At 42.9% G+C, this 21392-nt stretch overlaps 1 protein-coding gene across 1 annotated transcript in view; it reads left to right on the forward strand.

Annotated features, from left to right (window-relative positions):
• Nucleotides 1–21392, forward strand: part of CFAP61 (cilia and flagella associated protein 61) — a 247115-nt gene that overhangs the window by 146213 nt on the left and 79510 nt on the right. The window contains exons 19-21 of the mRNA XM_036320969.1: nt 2503–2601; nt 8828–8996; nt 15889–16066. Coding sequence (XP_036176862.1) covers nt 2503–2601; nt 8828–8996; nt 15889–16066 — 446 coding nt within the window. The remainder of the gene's footprint in view (nt 1–2502; nt 2602–8827; nt 8997–15888; nt 16067–21392) is intronic.

The following is a 21392-nucleotide window of genomic DNA, read 5'->3' on the forward strand; positions in this document are numbered from 1 at the left end:
TATTCAAAAATTTTATTATTATTAGAGGATAAGATGTGCTTGGTTTTCTTTGTATCAAATAAGAATATTTATTCTTAAATGACACACATCCTTAGAGACTTTAGAGCAAAACCTTTCATAATATTTAGCTGTTTTTAAATGTCAGGAGCGGTTGAGTTTATTACATGGCTGGTCCGTGCGGTCGCCAAAAGTCTCCTGCTTTTAGTGGTACTAACAGGCTGTCAGTACATTGATAGCATTTCCACATCTGGAAAAGGCCCAGTTTCCTCATGGGGAAGAAGATAGGTGTTTTCCTCGGACTTGGTGAAGGGTTTTTTTTTTTGTTTGTTTGTTTTTGAATTTGGTTGGTATAAGGGGAGGTGTGAATTAAGAAGAGATTTTAGGAAAATATATCTTTCTCATCCATCATCCTGAAACCTTTTAAAAGATCAGCTCGCCCTAACCGGTTTGGCTCAGTGGACAGAGCGTCAGCCTGCGGACTGAAGGATCCCAGGTTTGAATCCAGTCAAGGGCATGTACCTTGGGGGGTGTGCAAGAAGCAACTGATCGATGTTTCTCTCTCATCGATGTTCCTAACTCTCTGTCCCTCTCCCTTCCTCTCTGTAAAAAAAATAAATCAATAAAATATATTTTAAAAAAAAAAAAAAAGATCAGCTCATCCAGAAAATTTTGCTGATGCTAGCTGGAGGGCAGATTTGCATCAGGAATATTTTCAATACTGAAGGAGGGAGTCGCAGCACAGAAACCTCCACTTCCATGTACTGGGCATCCTACTTACCATTACTCCCAGGACTGCTTGTAGGACAGCAGAGGTGAGTGGATAGGGCGCTACTTGGAGCCGGAAGGCGTGGCTTTCATTTCTGGTTCTGCTACTTATGAGCTTCGTGACCATGAACTTATTACCTAGCATTTCCAACCTTGATTTTCTTCTTTATGAAACACAGATCATAAGACCCCTGACCCCCGGCCCACCCCTAGCACAAATTGTCGTGAATTTTGATCTCTGTGATAATGCCCATACACGTGCCTCAGGCCCTGGAAAGCCTAATGCAAATATGAGGCAGTTTTACTCTTAACAGGAATTCTCTAAAATTTATTTGGATATTCTGATTTGAGGTGCAGATGGGATGTGGCAAAGGTAGGTTTACAGTTGTCATATGGAAAATAATACAATAAGAAATAATAATACAAAAATCAACTTTCACAGACTCAACTGTAAATCTGCTTTTCCTCACTATATATATATGTGTGTGTGTGTGTGTGTGTGTGTGTGTATATATATACACACATATATATAATGTATATATGTGTGTGTGTGTGTATGTGTGTGTATATATATGTACATATATATGAAAGTAATAAAGGTGATGTTGACCAGTGGCATTAGATGATCTTTGGATTCCTGCCAACAATGTAGGGTCTACAGGGCAGTGGAGGCAGAGGTTAGGTAGAGATTAGGTGAGAAGACACTGGAGCTGACATCTGGGTTCACACACCGCCTCCAGACTTCCTACTGCATGGTCTTGGTCAAATCACTTTGCCTCCGTCCTATATAACAAAATGAGGATAATGCTATCACTGACCTCGCTACTGTGTCAAGGACTAGATGAGGGACAGGCAAAGCACTTGGTTGTATGCACTCAGAATTCTAGCCTGGTGGTTATGATTCTTAGCAGTTTCATAGCAGGCTGGAATTCCAACTGCACTAACTCATACTAAACGTACCTCCTTCCCAATTTTGGATTTTAGTTTGTTTTACTTTGATAAGCAATTTTTTAAAAAACGAAGTGGTCTCCGTCATTGCAGTGCTGCTGTGTGAAGTTTCTGTAATTAGCCACTCTGGTGCCATCTTCATTCTTTCATTCTAATGGCTGGTTCTGTTTGAAGGTTTGTGCAAAAAGAGATGCTGGGCTCAAAGACAATTCAACAATTGGATGACACATGAAATGAGGTTAAATTGAATCACAGTGCCCCTTGAACAACACAGGTGTGAACTGTGTAGATCCACTTCCATGTGGATTTTTTTTTTCAGTAAACACAGTAAAGGTATTTCTCTTCCGTGTTTTTCTTAATATCTTCTTTTCTCAGCTTACTTTATTATAATAATACTAGAGGCCCGATGCACAAAATTCATGCAAGAGTAGGCCTTCCTTTCCCCAGCTGCCGGCACCGGCTTCCCTCTGGCACCTGGGACCTGGGCTTCCCTCTCAGCCCCTGGCTTCGTCCAGAAGGACGTCTGGTCTAATTAGCATATTATACTTTAATTATTATAGACAGTATGTAATATGTATAACATACAAAATACATGTTAATCGGCTGTTTTACGATATCAGTAACAAGCTATTAGTAGTTGAGTTTTGGGGGCGTCTAAGTTACACGTGGATTTTTTACTTCATGAGGAGTTGGTACCCTAACCCACACATTGTTCAAGGGTCAAATGTAGAATAAACTTCCACCGAATCATGCTTTACCTCTTTTTTTAATTTTTTTCTTTCTCCCTAGCTCTCACCTGAAGTTCAGTAACCTCACTCTAATTTCAACCCACGGACTCCCTGGGAAAAAACTTCTGGGCACGGAACAAAGGAAGTTTTTAGCAAGCGAGTATGCATTCTATTTGCTTTTTCCTTCGGAGGCCTAGATGTCCTAATGTTTAAGCTGTCGTTTCTATGCTAAATGGTTTTCAGATTGGAAAGGAGCAAGTGGTGGGCTTCTCTCCTGGAGTTCGGATGTCACTTAGGAGACACGGGTTCGAGCCTGCTGACGAGTGGACGGCAGGACTGGGCTGCCCTTTTCTTTCTGTGGGAAGACCTGTGCCCTCTTCCAAACCATGGATGGAGCCTCCTGACCCAGCCACCGTCTGCGGTGGGGTTCTGAGCGGCACTGCAGAGCAGGGGAGCTTGGCGATTGTATTTGCATCAGACCAGGCAACGCCCCCACAGTCAGAGTTGAGAGATAAAGGTCAGGCACCTCCCTGGGGGGTGGGTCTCACACCCACCCAGGCCATTCCTAATCCGGGCTGACCGGGCACGACCTTCCAGGCCAGTCTCCACAAGCTTTGCTGTTTGCACCCCGGTAGAATCCCACTTCATTATCACACAGCTTCCAGTAATTTTAATTTCCTGCAGCAAAACATGGGTACAAGAAAGATTAGGCTCCCTGCCTCTAGAAACAGTGCTCACATGTTTTTAATGAGGAGGAAGGAAATGGTTCCCTCTCAGGGTATTCATTTTAGAATCCACGACAAAGAGATCCTCTTTCCTCTGTGAAAAAGGCTTACTTTGCCTTCAAACAGCGAGGCAAACTGTGAGAAAACCTGCAGCTTTCCTGTTAGCAGAACCAGGCTCATTCTGACCTAATACATTTACCAGACCATGAACTTTTTTTATTTCTAAGAGCATCATTAGGATGTGGGTTTTTTTTAAAAAAAAAGAAAAAATCATGGGTTTTGAGCCAGGTGGATTCAGATTCAGATCCTGCCCCTACCACAAAGGGGTTTTCATTCCCTGGACTTTGGTTTTGTTTGTGTGTTGTTGTTTTTTACTGTAAAAAGTATATGATATGCCAACCTTGCTGGACTTTTTTATTAAAATTAGTGTAACAGTAAGTTCTGACAAAAAGTAGAGGATCCACACATGTACATCCCCTCCCCTCATTGCCCTCTTTCTAACTTACACGCTTCCCAGGAAATGCTGGTGTTATTGATAAATGTCTCCCAAGCAGTTTAACTCACTCAGCGTGACCAAGGCTGGCCAGCCCCTGCCTGGTAGGTGTGCTGTGGGAGAGAACTAGGAATGCTGTCCTGGTGAGATAGCGCATGGGACCTATGTGCGGCCGGGTGGGAAGTCTCCTGGGGCCCCCGGTGTGCTTGCCTCTCCACATTCTCAGCACGGCAGCCAGAACGATGCTGTGCAAATGTGAGTCAGACCACCTCAGCCCCCGAACTGACCCAGGTGATGGCTCCTAGCCACATGTGGCTGTTTAAGTTTAAATTGATTAGAGGTAAGGTTTTTTAAAGTGATAACATACAAAAAAGAGGGAGTAGGATAGTCTTGGTGGAAAGTCTTATTAGGAGTTTGCTTTTAGATATAAATCTTGATTTTAATGGCATTATCATGCTCCATTTTATCTAAAAAAAAAAAAAAAGAGGTTATTATGGAATCCACAAAACTACCAAAAAGGTTTTAAGACTTATTTAACATGAAAAATAAGGCATCTGTCATAAAATACTGTGGTTGATGAGTCAGTAATGACAACATTTTTATTGGTTACAGAATAATTATTTTTTAATCATGCCAGAAACATTTCTATATTGTGGGGTTTTTAGGTGATTCTGTTGTTAAAATGTTTGCCAATTTCTCAAATAAAATAAAAGCTTGTTTTTTAAGTAAAACATAAATTGATTAGGCTGAAACGAGATTTAAAATTCAGCCTCTCAATTATGCTAGCCATATTGCCAAGTGCTCCAATAGCCACCTGTGGCTCGTAGCTGCCATGTCAGACAGCTGCAGACCATTCCCATCGTCACAGAAAGTCCTGGAAGGCTCCAACCTAAAATCTATTCCTGTTCAATTGTTTGTCTGGCCTCATCTTCTACCATTGTTGCCCCTGTTCTTTCTACTCTCACCATTCCAGCCTCCTCAGTATTCCTGAAACACAGCAGGCAGGTCCCCACTGTGGGGCTTTGCTTTTCTCACTCCAAGTCTTTGCTTAAATGTCAACTTCTCACCGAGACCTCCCCTGACCACCCATTCATCTGCAACCAACCCTCCATCCTCCTCACTCTGCTCCCTTCCTTCTTGCTACTGAAATCCTTCTAAATATTACATAATTTGCCTTTTAAAATGATGTTTTTTTCTTCATATTCTGGATTCTTTAACTGCAATGTAAACTTCACGACAGCAGGAATCCTTTGCCTCTTTGTTCGCTGATGTGCCCCCAGCATGTAGGACAGTGCTTGGCACATACCAGGTGCTCAGTAAATAATGTGGAGAAGATGAAGGTTACCTCCAAAAGTGCCTGTGAAAGTCATCTTAATCAGGCTGTGGGTAGAAAGGAAATAACACAGCCCGGTGCCTCTGAACGGGTGACTGCATGTCTTCATTCTAGAAACTGCGCATTGAAACGTAAAGAGGATGTTGCCTTTCAAACGGCCCTCGTATTCCAATAAAGGAAATTATCTTTGGTCGCAGAGTTTAAAAAATAACAAGTGCATCGACATTCCTAAATTTAATAATTTCAATTCCTCATTTTAAATACGAATTCTAAACTCTTCCCTAACCAGTGTTTTGATTTATTTTTGTTATTACTATATTTTTCATAAGCCAGTTTTTGTCTTCGCTCTCCGGCCCTGTCCAGCGTCTGGTGGAGGCGCTAATGACATGCCAGGGACGCAGCAGAAGGGCAGGCAGTGGGAGGAGAGGGGAAAGCGGAAACAGGAGAAATCCACTAATTGGACAATCAGCCCTGAGTAACTGAACATTCATTCATGGTGATGCTTCTCCTTCTAAGAGTCCTGATAAATCCTCTATGAAAACCTCCGAGGTTCTCTTCAGTTCTGAAGGGTTCTGGTTCCCCTGGGGCTTGCTTCTAGTTTTGCATCTGGAGCGTTGGGCTAAGTCTCCTGACACCAGAAGTGGGGGGCCTCTGCAACTCTGAACAAGTGGGCCGCTTGTCACAATGTCCCTTCCAACAATTTTCTCATCCTGCATTTCTGCTTTTTTTTACTTACTACCTGTCTCCAGAACGTTCTGTGAGACAACCTTTCACATTCTTTTCAAGTCAGGGTCAAGTTCACTTGAGAAACATTAAGTTTCATTGATGTCCCTTCTTTGGTTCCTTCTCCCTTTTCCAGAGAACCCTAATGGAAGCACTTCTCTTGTCCTCAGGCCATGAGACCGTCCCTACCACGTTAGAAGCAAGGCTCACTCACTCTGCTTAGGAAATAATCTGGGGGAAATATCACTTATAATTTCCAATGTTTGGTTTCACCTACCTGGTGAGTAAATTAAAGGAGGTCCGGAGTAGATAGGGATATCCAGAACAGACGGTCATCACCTGCACGGTGACGTTCCAACCTGAGAAAAGCCATGGTAGCAGACTATAAGAGCAGCACCCCACATTCCTCAGTGCTTCCCACGGTTCCTAAAACTCAGTTCCCACCAGACAGAGCTTCATATGTGAACTCTGAAATCTGCGTGCTGACATTATCACACTATTGTCCTACGGTCGTTAAAAATAACATTGTCCTCGACTCCTCCAAATTTCCCCTGAGGACTTTATCTTTGAGCAAATCCTCAAAAGACTAATTCCTATGCACTAACTATGTTTAATTTTTCCTCATCTTGGGCGGCTGACAGGGCTGTTCCTGTTATGAAGAGACGGTGATGCAAATAAGAACAATCCTTTGTGGATCTCTCATGAATGTACAAAATCAATGAGGTTTCTTGTTTTCCTGTGAAGCCACCAAAATGTGTTGGTTTTTTGTTTTTTTTAAAGAATTTCATCTCACTCTCTATTATTTTCCTGTGACAGGCCAGCCCCCAATTTTCTTTTCTTATTAAGAAGAGATTTTCTTGTTTTTAAGTGTTGTTTCATGGAGAGACACAAAGCCCAGTGCTCCCTTCTCTTTCATGGGTGCCAGAACGGGGCCTAATGTGCATCCATTACGAGAATTCTTTTTGTGTGTTGAGAGCAGACTCCCGAGTGGATCAAAAAGAAAAAATGCTCTTCCATTATCACTTTAGTCCTGTTTGCCTCCAAGGAGAGTAAACAGGATTATGTATCATTAATATTATTTAGAATAATACCCTTCACATATGCATCCCACTTGATAAAGCAGCATCTCTTACATTCTCACATTCGTCCCTTACAATGGTCGAGGCCTGCGGGGAGGAGAATTATCCTAGGTTGAGAGGTGAGGAAGCTGAAGTGTCGAAAGGGGATGCAGGGTCCCAGGGCCCGGTCTCACTGGTGACACAGACCTTGGCACAGGGAAGCCTGGATTTAAATGCAACACTTACTATTCTGCCACATTGCTCTCTTGTTATGGTATCAGAACAAGGTCACTAAGAGTGTCACGTGTAGGAAGTCACACCTTCCAGAAAGTTCTGCAACAACCCTCACAAAACTCTTTGTAAAAAATACCCAACGCCAACAAGAAAGCCGCTTCTCTCACATTATGGTAGACTACTCAAACTCAGATGGAACCCAGACAAGAAAACCCTGGACCTGCTGCTCACAGCAGTACCAGTTCCCCCTAAGTCACCTTTGCCCTGCAGAGTGGATCCCGAAAGTCTCCAGGGGCTGGACTTGCTTCTAACGTAATTCCCTAATTGACATCTTCTCTAAAGACGTGTTTTGTTGTTTGAGCACAAATCTATACACTCATTCTAAGAAGGAGAAATCTATTGAAAAGCATTAGCAAATAGGCCGGGTTCTCGATATTCAGGCCCTTGACCCCTGCCTTGGGGAATCCTGCGGAATGTCACTTTCTTTTTCCTCATCCCCTTTTGGTCCTTTGTCACTAGGACAGGGGTGGGCAACCTTTTTGTGAGTGCATGCCAAAACCGGCAAAATCTCTGACTCAAAATTCTTCTGCGTGCCAACCCTAATTTTTTGAGAGCATGTTACGCCTACTTGATATCTCTTAAGGTGTATGCATGTGAAGAACCTTGAAGAAATAATAAAATTCATTCAGGTGACAAAAACACAGTATATGATGATGAAAAATACATTTATTTTTTTAATGTATAAATGTTATGTAAAATTATTTATTTATCTAAGATGCACCTACACTGAATTTATCTGAAAAATAAAAAAGTTGATATTAAGAAAAAAATTGTAAATGGAAGATTATAAGAGAGGGTTTCACATGCCAGCAAAAGTTACTGGCGTGCCATGTTTGGCACGCGTGCCAGGGGTTGCCCACCCCTGCACTAGGACAAGTCAACAGCCAAAGTAAGTTTGTGCTCACCATGAAATAGAAGCAGAAGGATATATATTAACTAGAGGCCCGGTGCATGAAATTCGTGCAGTGGGGGGAGGTCCCCTCAGCCCAGCCTGCACCCTCTCCAATCCAGGACCCCTCGAGGGATGTCCGACTGCCGGGTTAGGCCCGATTCCCAGGATCAGGCCTAAACCGGCAGTCGGACATCCCTCTCACAATCCTGGACCGCTGGCTCCTAAATCACTCACCTGCCTGCCTGCCTGGTTCGCCCCTAGCTGCCCCCCCCGCTGGCCTAATCACCCCCAACTGCCCCCGCTGCCTGCCTGGTTGCCCCCAACTGTACCCCCCCACCAGCCTGGAAGCCCCTAGCTGCGCCCCCCCGCCCCCACCAGCCTGGTTGACTCTTATTGCACCCCCGCAAGCCTGGTCACCCCCAACTGCCTCCCTCTGCCGGCTGGTTGCCCCATGCAGCCTGCTGTTCAGTTGTTTGGTTGTCCCTCACTAACCCTCCTGCTGGCCTGGTCGTAGGCAGCCATCTTGTGAGGGTGTGAGGGTTAATTTGCATATTACCTATTTATTATATAGGATGATTTCACACACACACACACACACACACACACACACACACTCCCTCCCTGTTGTGGACTGGCCAGCACTAAGCAGAACAATTTAGCTTTAATGGAAAGATGTCATTGTGTGACTCTCTCATAACAAAAAATCTCCTACTGTATATCCTTGGTCCTGGTAAACCACAGCAAGAGCACAGACTCAGTCCTGGTGGAGTGGGAGGGAGCCGGGGGGACCTGAACAGCTCGCCAGATGTCTAATTAATGCCCCCTGTCAGCTGCTCAAATGTCACTGACGGAGCGCCTCTCTCCGCAGCCAGAGTTATAATGATAAAGATCACGCATTGATGTCGCTGTGCTCCTGGGTCAACGTGGTGGTTGGTAGGATGACGGCCATAGACCGAGCAGCCAAGCACGTCATGGTTTCCCACGAAGACATTGTGCTGTATGACCACCTCATCCTCTGCACCGGGCAGCAGTACCAGGTGAGGCCGCGCGTGGCCAGCTGGGTGGTGCGTGTTTGCCAGGCGCACGCCCTCTGGGTGAAGAGCACGCCTTCTCGCCCGGCAGCTGCCACTCTGTATTCATAAAAGCGTCCTCCAAAGCTCACGCACACGGCCAAAATCGTGTCCGAAACCCTCACGGAAACCCATTCCAAGAAAAGCATTGGGCTCAGGGATGAAAATGACAGCAGGTCGGGGAAATGTCATTCTTGACGCTGTTGTCCAGAAGTCTGACACTTGCCACCACCAGAGCAGCATCCAGACAGCCCCGCGTGCGCTTGTGGAAATTAACTTCTGCCTCGAGAGGCTGACATTTGGCGGTGGCGATGGGCTCGCGCAGCAGTGGTTCAAACACGCGCGCCTCCTGTCAACCCTTGCTTTCTTTTGTCTCTCAGTTATGAACCTAGGAAATGTGACTGATTGATTAACCCGTGGTCATGCTGTCCATTTTTTATGAAATTCTCAAACCTCCTTTGAGGAAAGCTTTGCTGGATACAACTGAAGCTGTTTAATGTCTTGGGGAAGCAAATGTTAACCTTCTCACTTTGCCACACACATTCGCATGTCATGTGGCCCACAAAATAGGGCATCTCTTTCACCAAAAGAGATTTATTTTGTAACTCGACAAGGGGGTCTTTTCATTAAATTTCTCCCAGAAACCTGGATAGGCCTCCCTTTGGTGGGTTTGTTCCTGAGGAGTATGAAGTAACCCATCCCCACCCCAGGCACTGCCATATTCATGTCTTAGTTTGGCATCTTGTGAATAATGGCCCTGGATTCATGGGCGGGAGGGTAAGGATTGGGGGGGAGGAGAGGGTGCAGGTTTTCTTTCATAGCCAAGCCAAGGAGAAGCAGCGTGTGGGGGGTGAGGGGAGACAGGACAGCTGAGCAACTGCCTATCACTTAACCTGCAGTTCTAAGCCTTGCCTGCACATTGAGATCACCTGCAGCATTTTTAAAATACACCCGTGCCTGCCCGCAAGCCCAGAAGTGCTGTTTTAATTATTCTGGGGTGGAGACTCGGGACTCAACTATCAGTATTTTTTTTTTTCAAGCTCCCAGATGATTCTAAGTCCAGGCGAAGAACCTCTGACTTGAACTTTCTCAACCTAGAATCCTCATCTGTGCCTTAAAGGAGCACTTCTCCAAGTGTAATGTGTACATACCGCCCTGTACATCTCATTCACATGCAGATTCGGAGTGGGAAAGGGGCTGGAGCGACAGACACAGCAGTTCTAACCAGCTTCCAGGTGAAGCTAGTGACTAGACCACACTCTGAGTCTCCGAGTAACTTCCTTTTCCTTTTTCCTAGTTAAAGGATAAGAATACACTCGAGGAACGCCTTATTTTGGCACTTAAGTATTCCTCTTTTTAAAACATTATACCAGAAGAAAGCGCCATGCACCCCTTAGCTTGCCCCCCTTCACCTGCTCCACTGAGTTCCAGCTGCTGCCTGCAATCGCAGACTTTGGAAAATATGAGTGGCAGACTCGGGCATCTGCCCATGTGTGTCCAGCTGCCCCGGCAGCTTTAGCTGTGGCACATTAAGCTCTTGCCCTTTGTACAACAGGAAAAATGAATTGAAGAGTGATAAAAGAAGTTCCAATTTAATTTTTCCAGAAGGACATAAAAATTAAAGGTACATAGAGTGATAAAAAAAAAAAAAGCAGCTAAATTCCCTTGGAGGTGGGGGGGAGTCCAATTGTTACTTCTTTTCCAACTTCCTTCTCCAACTTTCTCATGGTTTTGTCCCAATTTCATAATTTACAAAAAACAACAAAAACACACACACAACAACAAAAACCAAAATGGTGAAAATAAAGCAGAAACCCAAGAGGATATCTGTTACAAAATATAATTACAAGTCTTAACCTCGAATCAGACCTTTAAATGGCACCTATCATTCTAAAATAGTATGCAATATTTTGATATCCAAATGCATATAACTTAATCTTGTCATCAGATAATCCAGGCACAAGATAAAACATTAAATTGTACTGCAGGGTTGCATGTGAGGAAGGCTGTTCTCTGCTTCCAAGCCAGGGGCAACCAGTCTGAGGCATTTTTATTGTTACTTCTTCAATACCTTTACCCCTGAACTCTATAGTAATGCATTTGTAGAAGGTTTTTCCTTGATCTATCAACTTCTGGCATTATCTCTGACCTTTCCGTTTGGGAAGATGAAGACTTGCCTAGTTCACGGTCAGCACCCTCTGGCCCCTCCGCACCTTGCCTGTGGATGTGATTAGGGTTACTGGTGAGTGCATGCTGGTCCTGAAAAGCACTCGGAAACCACTCAGTTTACAACTGAGGTCGCTGAGCCGCTCCCATGGCTCACAGCGCGTCGTGCGGAGAGGGAGAAGTGCCTGCCCCTGGCCTGGTTTGGGTTATCTCAAAAAGAGGAAGAATAAAAATCTGTCAACTCCGAGTCAAATGAGTCTGGTATTGACTATGAGAAGAGCATGGTGGGGACTCAAAGGGGTGACACTCACCGGAAGCCAGCAGGCAGGGCAGGAACATCCAGCCAGGTGAGAGATGTTGGTTATGGCGAGCTTGACGTGGGTCAGCAACATGATGTGGTTGGTCTCCGTGGAGACTAATTACATCTTAGATGGGGTGAATAAGAGCATGGTGTCCAGAATGGTGCAGCCACAGCAGAGAGCCTGCTGCAAACAGGTAGAAAAGAGAGCAGCACACACCACTTGTAGAGATGATGAGCTCCTTACCTGCTGAGCATGACTGTGTCAAAGAACATGTCACAAAAATGGAATATTGTATTTGTTTCTTGAAGTCACATTTAAGAAGGGAAAGAACAAGCTGAAAGCACATCGAGAGACTCAAAGACACCCAAGATTTTTTAGCCAGAGGGGTGAAGATTCAGGATGCTTAATCTCAAAAAACCTGAAGGCTTTTCATGTAGAAAACGAGTTAGACTTGTACATCATGGCCCTGGAGAGCTGAATTAGGACAGACCACCAGATGCGATGGGAATACAGTGCTGATTCATCCTAAGAAACAACTTCCTAAGAGTCAGGGTCTTTTCCAACAGGGAATGTCCATCCCCAGGAGATGCCACGGTGGAGGCCTCACTAGTGGGGTAGGAACACCTGACAGAGTTTTATCTTTGCCATTTGCCACAGTTGTGTTAACTGATGCAATCCTTGGGGTAACTCTCTGAGGTCCTACCACTTTCATCCCCATTTTATAGGGGATCCAAGATACAGTGAAGTTACGATGACAAAGTGACAGACTAGTAACCCTGGTGGTCTGACTCAAGGGCACGAGTTCTTCACCACTGCCTCTGTCTCTCTCCTCCCTGTCTCCTTGCTCTTTCTTCCTTCTTCCCTCCCTCCCCCTCTCACAGGTGTGGTCCAAGGACTACCCGTGGTGGCTTTTAAAGGTCTTTACAACACAGAAATTCTAGAATTAACTGTTTGTACCTGAAGTCAAAAATAAGAAGTTTGTTTCTTTCTCTCATTAGAAATATCTGGAGAAAAGCAACTCAGCCTGGTAAGGTAGCTGCCTGGTGTCATCAGGAAACCAGGCTCTTGTAAATTTTGTTCTTCCATCTTTAATATGTTGACATCTTGAAGTGGCTGCTGTGGCGCCAGCCATGCCATTTGCAAGAAACAGGAAGGAGAAAGGACTAGAGCAAAATGACATTTTATGTTGCCCCACCCAAGGACTCCTTTCCAACATGAAAATGTAATTTCTCAGCCAGGCCTATTTCCCAGAAGTCTGTTACTAAGAAAGGGAGACAGGATATTAAGTTTGCCACCAGCAGCCCCCACCACTGTTCAGTTACTAACTTGCTGAGGGGCCTGGGATGGCCAACAGGCTCCCAGCAGCCACTGATGCTGGCAGTGCACAATCCAGAATTATCTGATGGAATGAATGGTTGAAAAGTTGTCTGCTATTCTCCAATCACATGTTAGTGGCAGAAAACACACTCATTTTGGTAGCCAGCATTGATTATACTTCTTCATTAAATAATAGCCAGGCCTTCCTTTCCATCTTAATTCTCTCCCTTACTTTGATGACATAATATAAATTTCCCCATAGATCCTTTTTTATGTATTGAGTTCTGCTATACTCTGTGTAGATGGATTGATGAGCCTTGGCATTTAAAATCCTAATTTCGGTTTTGCCTATTCTGTGAAAATGCCATTATGTAAATATGAAAAATATATATACCGGTATATATATTATCCCATTATTTTTTCTTTAATTTTTCTAATTCTTTGTAGTTTAGAAATGTGCAAAAATGCCACATATTTGAGTGCACACAAGGATGATATGGATTATAAAAATACAATTCTGCCGAAGCCGGTTTGGCTCAGTGGATAGAGCGTCGGCCTGCGGACTGAAGGGTCCCGGGTTCGATTCCGGTCAAGGGCATGTGCCTGGGTTGCGGGCACATCCCCAGTGGGAGATGTGCAGGAGGCAGCTGATCGATGTTTCTCTCTCATCGATGTTTCTAACTCTCTATCTCTCTCCCTTCCTCTCTGTAAAAAATCAATAAAATATATTTAAAAAAAAAAATACAATTCTGTTTCAGGATTGTAGTAAGCCAATTTTCATTTTGGACCTTCTTCTTCTTTTCCCTTCTCCTCATTGTTTCTTAAACCATACACCCACTATTTGAAACAATAACCATTGATATTTTTATAACTTGACTAGCTCTCAATTTGTTCTTTAGCCCTGCCATTTTCTGCCAAGGACTTTTCCTGATTTGTTAAAGCATGACTTACTAAACTGGCATCATGTTACCCAAATTTTCTTTTATTTTATGCTACAATATTTATTGTAATTATGGTGAGATTTCAAACCTCCAAAGCACAGTATTCAATATTGTGCACTTTGAACCATCCACCGAAGCCCTCAGTGGACTGCTTTTATAGTAACTATGAATACAGTAATACCAAAATTCTAGTGTGATATGGCTAAACAAATTATATTGCTAATAAGATCATTTTATCTCCACAATTTCAGTTGGGTTTTCTTTTTACTAAATAAAATGCTACTGCAACTTCTTCATGGAGAGAGGACATCCAGCTTTAAAAATTTGATTTTTTAAAAAAATTAGCTAACCCAGTTTGCAATGGAATTAAATACATCATAGTAATGTACCGTGGCTTTACCATTTCTGTTGAGGAAGAATATAACCAAAAACTTCCCTAAAGGTCATCTGGGTGTTAGTGCTGCCCCATTTGTTCGCGCGCCAGCCAGCATTCACATCTACCCAGCACAACAAGGCATCTTTCAAGAGACAAGCACTTCCTCTGCATCCACATTCACCTCTACTACAAGTGAACGTTTTGCCCATCGTGGCTGAGTGCCACCCTGCCCCACCACCCTGAGGCCTTGTACCACGAAAATATCAGGCGCTTGTGCAGGTCTTCTAGCGGAGGCATCAACTTACCTTTAAATCTTGCTCCCAGTGTTGGCCTCGTTATCGTCCACATAGTCACCTGGCTGCCAAAGGAAAGTTGGAGAGGTAAAAGTCTGGCCCACTGGGCAAACTCACTCCACTGTGCTATTTCACTTGGCGTTCACAGTGGTGTTTGTTTGATTTTAATTTGAACTGAAATAATAATAAAAAAAAAAAAACCCAAGAGTCCTCAGGAAAATAAAAGTACCTAGCATTTCTTGAGAAATCACATCTGGCCATACTGAATCCACACTCTATTTGGGCAACAACTGGATGGAGTTGAGTCGTGGCCAAACTCTGACCAGAGCCCTTCAGTTTGCCACAGAGTCCTTGACACTGAGGACAAGTGTCAGCATCATCCTTTGCTGTGTTTTTACTGTCGCTTTCCTGACAGTGTCTGTTTTCACTCTGTGTCAAAAGTGAGAATAGACGTTGTACTGAGAGGGCTCTGTGTTGAAAGAGATGGAGATGAGAGAGAGAGAGACTATCTCTCTAGCAAAGTGAAGAATGATTCTACACTTTTCATAAGTAAACAGTAGTCCACTTTCCTCATTTTCTTTTCTGCCTGGAGCCCATAAGCACTTGGATTTCAACCCCTGATATAATTGCTTCTGTGTAGATTATTCTCACCAGAAATGGCCACACCGATCCAGTTCCACGTGTTTTCCCATCGCTTCACTGCCCCTGCAGGAAGAGCTGGATTTTAGGTTTCCTCCTCTTGACCCTGGGCAGGCGTCTAGAATATAAGGACCTCCGTGACTATAACATGGTGGAAGGGACACCACTAGAATTCCAAGATGAGATTAGAAAAGAACACAGAACTCTCTGGACTGGTTTTTTCTCTCCAGGCACTTGCCCTGGTAACCCAGCCACCATGTTGTAAGGAAGCCCAGGCCACATGGAGAGGCCACATGTGGATGTTCCAGCCAACAACCCCAGCTAAGATCCCAGCCCACGGCCAATATCAACTGCGAGACGTTTTTGTCATTTTGGATACCCAGCAAGTTTTCTGGAAGAAAGGAAAAGGATTGAGAGAGCTTCTCTCCAAATGATTTCAGCGCCCGGCCTTCAAGTCACCCCCAGCCTTCAGGTCTTCCCACTCAGGCCTCTGACATCGTTCACATAGAAAACTGTCCATTCCCCCCCTCCCCCTCCCCCTCCCCCAACCCCACCCCTGCCCTGTCTGAATTACTGACCTTCAGAGTCTGTAAGCCTTTTCACACCATTGACTTTTGGAATAATTCGTTACACAGCATCATATAATCAGAGCAACTCCTGAGAATTAGCTGCTGCAATGAAAAGAATTGTATCTGGGGACAGAAAAAGGCCTTGCTATACCAGACATTGCTATGATTTATTTGTTTGTTTGTTTGTTTGTTTAGTGCTATATCAGTGCTTCATCTGTTACCACTGAAATAAGCATTTCTCTGTAACATACCTCAGGTCCCATGCCCTTCAGGGGCTGATATTGGTCAACACCTGACAAACAGAGACGTTGAAGAAGGTTATAGAAAGCAGCGATACACTGATCAAGTTCCTCGTAATCATTTCACTCTCAATGATGAAGAGGACTGCTTGAAGGCCCAGATTTGGATAAGAAACAACGCCATCACCACGGAAGGTAAGGATGTGGGGAACTGCACATCTTTTCAGAACAGTGTTGTTTCTTTAATAATGAATCTAATTCTTCATCTAGTTCCAGTATTTAATTAATGCCTAATTAATTCCAACCAAATCATTCATCTGTCATGCTTTGTTTTCCAGATTAATTTACAACTTGTTGTCATTTTTGGATCCCCAGCATGTTTGCTGGGGGAAAGAAAGAGGCTTGAGATAGTTTAATTATCTATAATTATTTTATTATACAAAATGAATATCCAAAGAGCAAAGCATGGCTAAAATCATTAACTAATTAAAGAATAATTTAATAAGCAAACATGTTTAGCAATTATATGGAAAATATGTCTCCTTTTGTGAAGCTGAAAAGATCTGGGAAGAAAAAGGAGGGTCTGTGTCGAAAGGGCTCTTTTCTTCTTTTCACCATCCATTGTTCTCTTTCCTGGCGTGGCTGCACAGTCCTTCCCACAAACACACAACCCCGAGCTGCATGCCACTATTTGAATCAAAATGAGAGCACGAAGCATTTGTCCAAATGCCTCTGCCACTCAAAAGTGTCTATTCAAACTTCATCCTCTCTATTGCTTGGATTAAATTAAAATTGTTTTACTGATAAAACGACTAGAACAGGGCTGGTTACCTATTTGTCCTTCACTGAAGCCTGGCAATCGAACTCTGAAGAACACAGGGCAGCCCCTTTATTTTACCAAAAGCGCCGGGAGGGCCATTGCTTTGGTTGGGTTATAAAACCACCCAAGGAGAGTTGAGATTCTAACCCAGACCTTGGATTCAGTTCAGGGATGTAAAATTCACTGAATGCCCAGGATGTGGGGATCAATATGTAAAATTCAACATGTAAATGTATTTAATATATATTTTAGAATAATATACAATATATGTTAATATAATTGCTATATTAAAATTAAATATAGTTTCCTCTGATTTTTGGTGGGAGATTTAGGTATTTGTTGAATTTTTGTCAGGTTAATGCATTTACTACATTAAAAAGTTATTAGTTTATTACATTAAAAATAAAAAAATAAGTATCAGATGAGATCAGTACATTGCTGGACTCAATGTGCGAATACTTTATAGGCTATTTGCACCTAAATTCGTAAGTGAGATTGGCCTGTAGTTTTCTCTTATATGCTTTACTTGCCAAGTTTTTGGAATCAAGTGTATACTAGTCCCACAAAATGTTTTTTGGGAAGTTTTTTATATTTTCCTGGGGTCTGACATATTTCTTATAACCTAAAAGTTGAACAGAAATCACCCGTAAAACCAACTGGGTCTGGAACCTTTGGGAAGAGTTAGAATATATAGATATATACTGGGGACCAGGCTTAAAACTTGTAAATGTATTTTCATGTTTTGTATTATTTACAGCTTTGCATCTGTATGTGTTTAAACCTGTTTCAACATTTTAGTCATTCTTTAATCACTGCCCGATGACCTACTTAGACCTAGGAAATTCTCTAATCTGGGGGTCAGCTGACTTTTATTATAAGGGCCAGATTGTAAATATTTTGGACTATGCAGGCCATATGGTCTCTGTCCCAATGACTCAACTCTGCCATTGTAGCAAGAAAGCAGCATAACCAATATGTCAATGAATGGGCATGGCTATGTTCCAATAAAACTTTATTTACAAAAATAGGTGATAAGACATAGTTTGCAGAAGTCTGCTTTTATCCATACAATTTGTAACAAAGCATTACCATTTCATCAAGTCCAGATGTCAAAATGCACCTTAAACTCCCGGAAAACACAAAACCATGTCTTGGGATCGTGCCTAATCCTATTATCATGCAGGGTTTTAACTTCAAACTGTTGGCTGTTAGGCATATTAGGACTCAGGAATATTTTAACAAGAAAGAGGGCTTTGAAACTGGCAATGCGAGTTTTTAAGGTTGACTGTATATGGCAGAGACTTTTGAAATCCCAAGTCACTGTGCTCTCCTTCGGATGCCTTCTTTTTTGTACTCGTGGTTCTCAGATGGGCAAAGAGCATCAGTGCTTTTCTGTTGACTAATTGTCACAAATGGTGAACTCTGGTGCCACCTAAGAGAAATGCTTTTGTAAGATTTAAGTATGTCTCCAATCAACCACTGCATAAAACCCCTCTGAGTGCCTGCTTTTGTCCACCAAACAGCCTAAATACGAAGGATGTAAACATTAGTGTGTGTGTGTGTGTGTGTGTGTGTGTGTGTGTGTGTGTGTGTGAAATGTAGGCTCTTTTCCCAGGTCTAATGTTTTATGACATCCCCAAAGCACCTTTCAGGTAGGTGCTCTTAATGCTTAGATGCCGGCCCCAGGATCGGGGGGGCATCTGAGAAACCTGGCCTGACCAAGTTAACTCAACTCTGTGCAGTGGCCCTTTTCAAATCACTTCCCATGTAAGAAAAGTTAGAAAGGAAACTGTTAACCTCCTGCCTTAAGGGAGCTCTTTCCCTGTGTAGCTTTTCCATAATTAGAGTCATATTCAGACTTGAATTTAATTAGTCCCATTCTGGGTAATATTTTCCTCATATGGGTTATTGTGAGATAAATGAGATAAATAAGACGTAACATGTCCAACTCAGAACAGTGTTTCAAACATAGTGAGAGCTCAATAACATAGGCTGTTATTAGCATTACTGTTACTACTACTGCATGTGATGGAGTTATGGCTACACCGAAGTTTCCCCAGAATGAAAGTCTCAGCTCCTGCTGTCCTGGTGACAGCACAGCCCGGGACACAGTCTCTGCACAAAAGATGGGGGTCTGTGCACACCAGGTGCCAGTCTGGTCGTGGAGAGGCACCTGGCCTTGGTGATAGACTGTGAAGTTTGGACAAGGTTTCCTGAGAAAAGAGGTTTTGATCTCAGCCATAAAGAAGGGCAGGATAAGCAAATAGAGAAAAGTGGGGGAGTTTTATTTGTGTACAATAGACAATGGCCCAACAACTTGGACTGGGCAGACCATTGAAGGGCAACAGAGGGAGATGAAGGTGGAGGGTCGCAGGGTCCAGCCAAGTGCAGGTTTAACTGGCTGCTTTTAGGGGTTGGGGAACTAGTGAAGGGGGACAGTGCACAAAACAGCAACTTTGGAAGATGCACCTTCTGTTTGTAGCCTCCATCCAGCAGAGAGGGAGAGGGAGAGAGAGAGAGAGAGAGAGAGAGAGAGAGAGAGAGAGAGAGAGAGAGAGATCTAACAAGAATGAATGAAAGACCACAATAGCGAGTTGGAAATGGGGTGGCTGTGCATTCCAAGTCAGTCATGGACTGATGGTATTTGAAGCTAGAAACTGGAAGTCCAGCACATCATGACAAATAAGAGCAGGTCTGTGTTCTGTATTCATTACCATCCCTCCACCTGTCAGTTCTTCTTCCTTTTCATGTCACCGTAATAAAACCAGGGAGAATGAGGACATTTATCATGAGAGTTAGCTTCTTCTCCTCAGGGCTGATTTTCCCTTCTCACTTGTTCACGGTGGGGTTGATGGGAAGTTGCTGAGGATAGGGCTCTTCCCGTAAGAGTCTGAGGGAAAATATCTCGTGTGTCTCATTGGCTGTAATGAGCTATCCATCCAGGAATCGCACCAGAAACCTGGAACATGCCAGGCCTTATTTTGCTGAAGCACAGGGACTTGTTTGCTGAGATCAGTGGAGGGGTTGTTCTAGGACAGTGGTTCTCAACCTTCCTAATGCCGCGACCCTTTAATACAGTTCCTCATGTTGTGGTGACCCCCAATTTCATTGTTACAAATTGAACATAATTAAAGCATAGTGATTAATCACAAAAACAATATGTAATTATAAATGTGTTTTCCCTTGGTCTTAGGCGACCCCTGTGAAAGGGTCGTTCGACCCCCAAAGGGGTTGCAACCCACAGGTTGAGAACCGCTGTTCTAGGAGGAGAGGTGGATGCTGGGGAGCAGAAACAATGGAGGGTCAGTCACTAGGAGGAGGCTGGCTCTCCTCTGAACTTCTGTTCATTAAAATTATACAGATACCACCCCAAACACCACTCTCCTCCCAGGAGCTGTTTTATCACTCCTTCCTCTGCTTCCAGGGGGAGAAACCGTGGTTCTGAGATGGAGTTAGTTAGTCCAGTGTGAAGAAAATGGATTTCTGGGCTCTAGAGTTGGATGGGTTTACAGATGTAAAGTATTCTAACCTATAGAACTGCTCCAGCATCCAGAGAATAGCTGATGTCATGGGCACAAGTGCTGCTTTCAACTGCAAATCAAACCAAACCCGGAGGGCTCAGCTGTGGAGAGAGAGGGATGTGGGGGGGTGTTCAGATAGAACCCAGCAACCTAATACATTATAAAAGTTACCAAATTAATTGGAACTAATTGAAATTTATCTGTTATTACCTCTGTACTTTCCATGAAAATGAAAAGTAGAATAAAAGTTAAAAATAATTGCCTTAATGGCACGAAATGGATCAATTATTTTCATCTTTAGCTCAATACAGTTTACTGCCTTATTAAAAACATGTTTGTAGGAAAAGTATAACATTAAAATTCCAGTGCATGAATCACTGAACAAAGCCCCCCCTTTTTTTTTTTTAACAAAACCCTTTTAATGTTATATCTAATATAGTCTTCCCTTTTTATTTGGCAGAGCAAAATGGGACAGGTCAGGTTTGGGTTATAGAAATCTTATGCTTTGACTTATAAAAAAATTTAAAAAAGCATTCTCTGGTCTATTCCTGGACATAATATGTTTGTTTTTATTTAAATCATTTTTTTATTTTTCAATTAGAGTTGACATACAATATTACATTAGTTTCAGATGTACACCCCAGTGATTAGACATTTATAAAACTTACCAAGTAATCATCCTGAAAAATCTAATACCCATCTGACACCATACATAGTTATTAAAATATTATTGACTTTATTTCCTGCACTTTACACCCCATGACTATTCTGTAACAACCAATTTGTACTTCTTAATCCCTTCACCTTTTTCACCCCATTCCCTGCATCCCCTTTCCATCTGGCAACCATCAAAACATGCCCTGTATCTATGAGTCTGTTCCTTTTCTGCTTCTTAATTTATTTTTTTTAGACTCAGTTGTTGATAGATACGTACTTACTGCCATTTTAATGTTCATATTTTTTATCTTTTAAAAGATCTTTTTTAAAGAAGACCCTTTAACATTTCATGTGATACTGTTTTGATAGTGATGAGTTCCCTAAGCTTTTTCTTGTCTAGGAAGCTCTTTATATACCCTTTGATTATAAATGATAGCTTTTCTGGGTAGCGTAATCTTGGTTGTAGGTCCTTGCTTTCTATCATTTTGAATATTTCCTGCCAATCCCTTCTAGCCAGTAAAGT

The sequence above is a fragment of the Myotis myotis genome, unplaced genomic scaffold, assembly GCF_014108235.1.
Source record: "Myotis myotis isolate mMyoMyo1 unplaced genomic scaffold, mMyoMyo1.p scaffold_m19_p_9, whole genome shotgun sequence".
In the NCBI taxonomy this organism is placed as follows: domain Eukaryota; kingdom Metazoa; phylum Chordata; class Mammalia; order Chiroptera; family Vespertilionidae; genus Myotis; species Myotis myotis.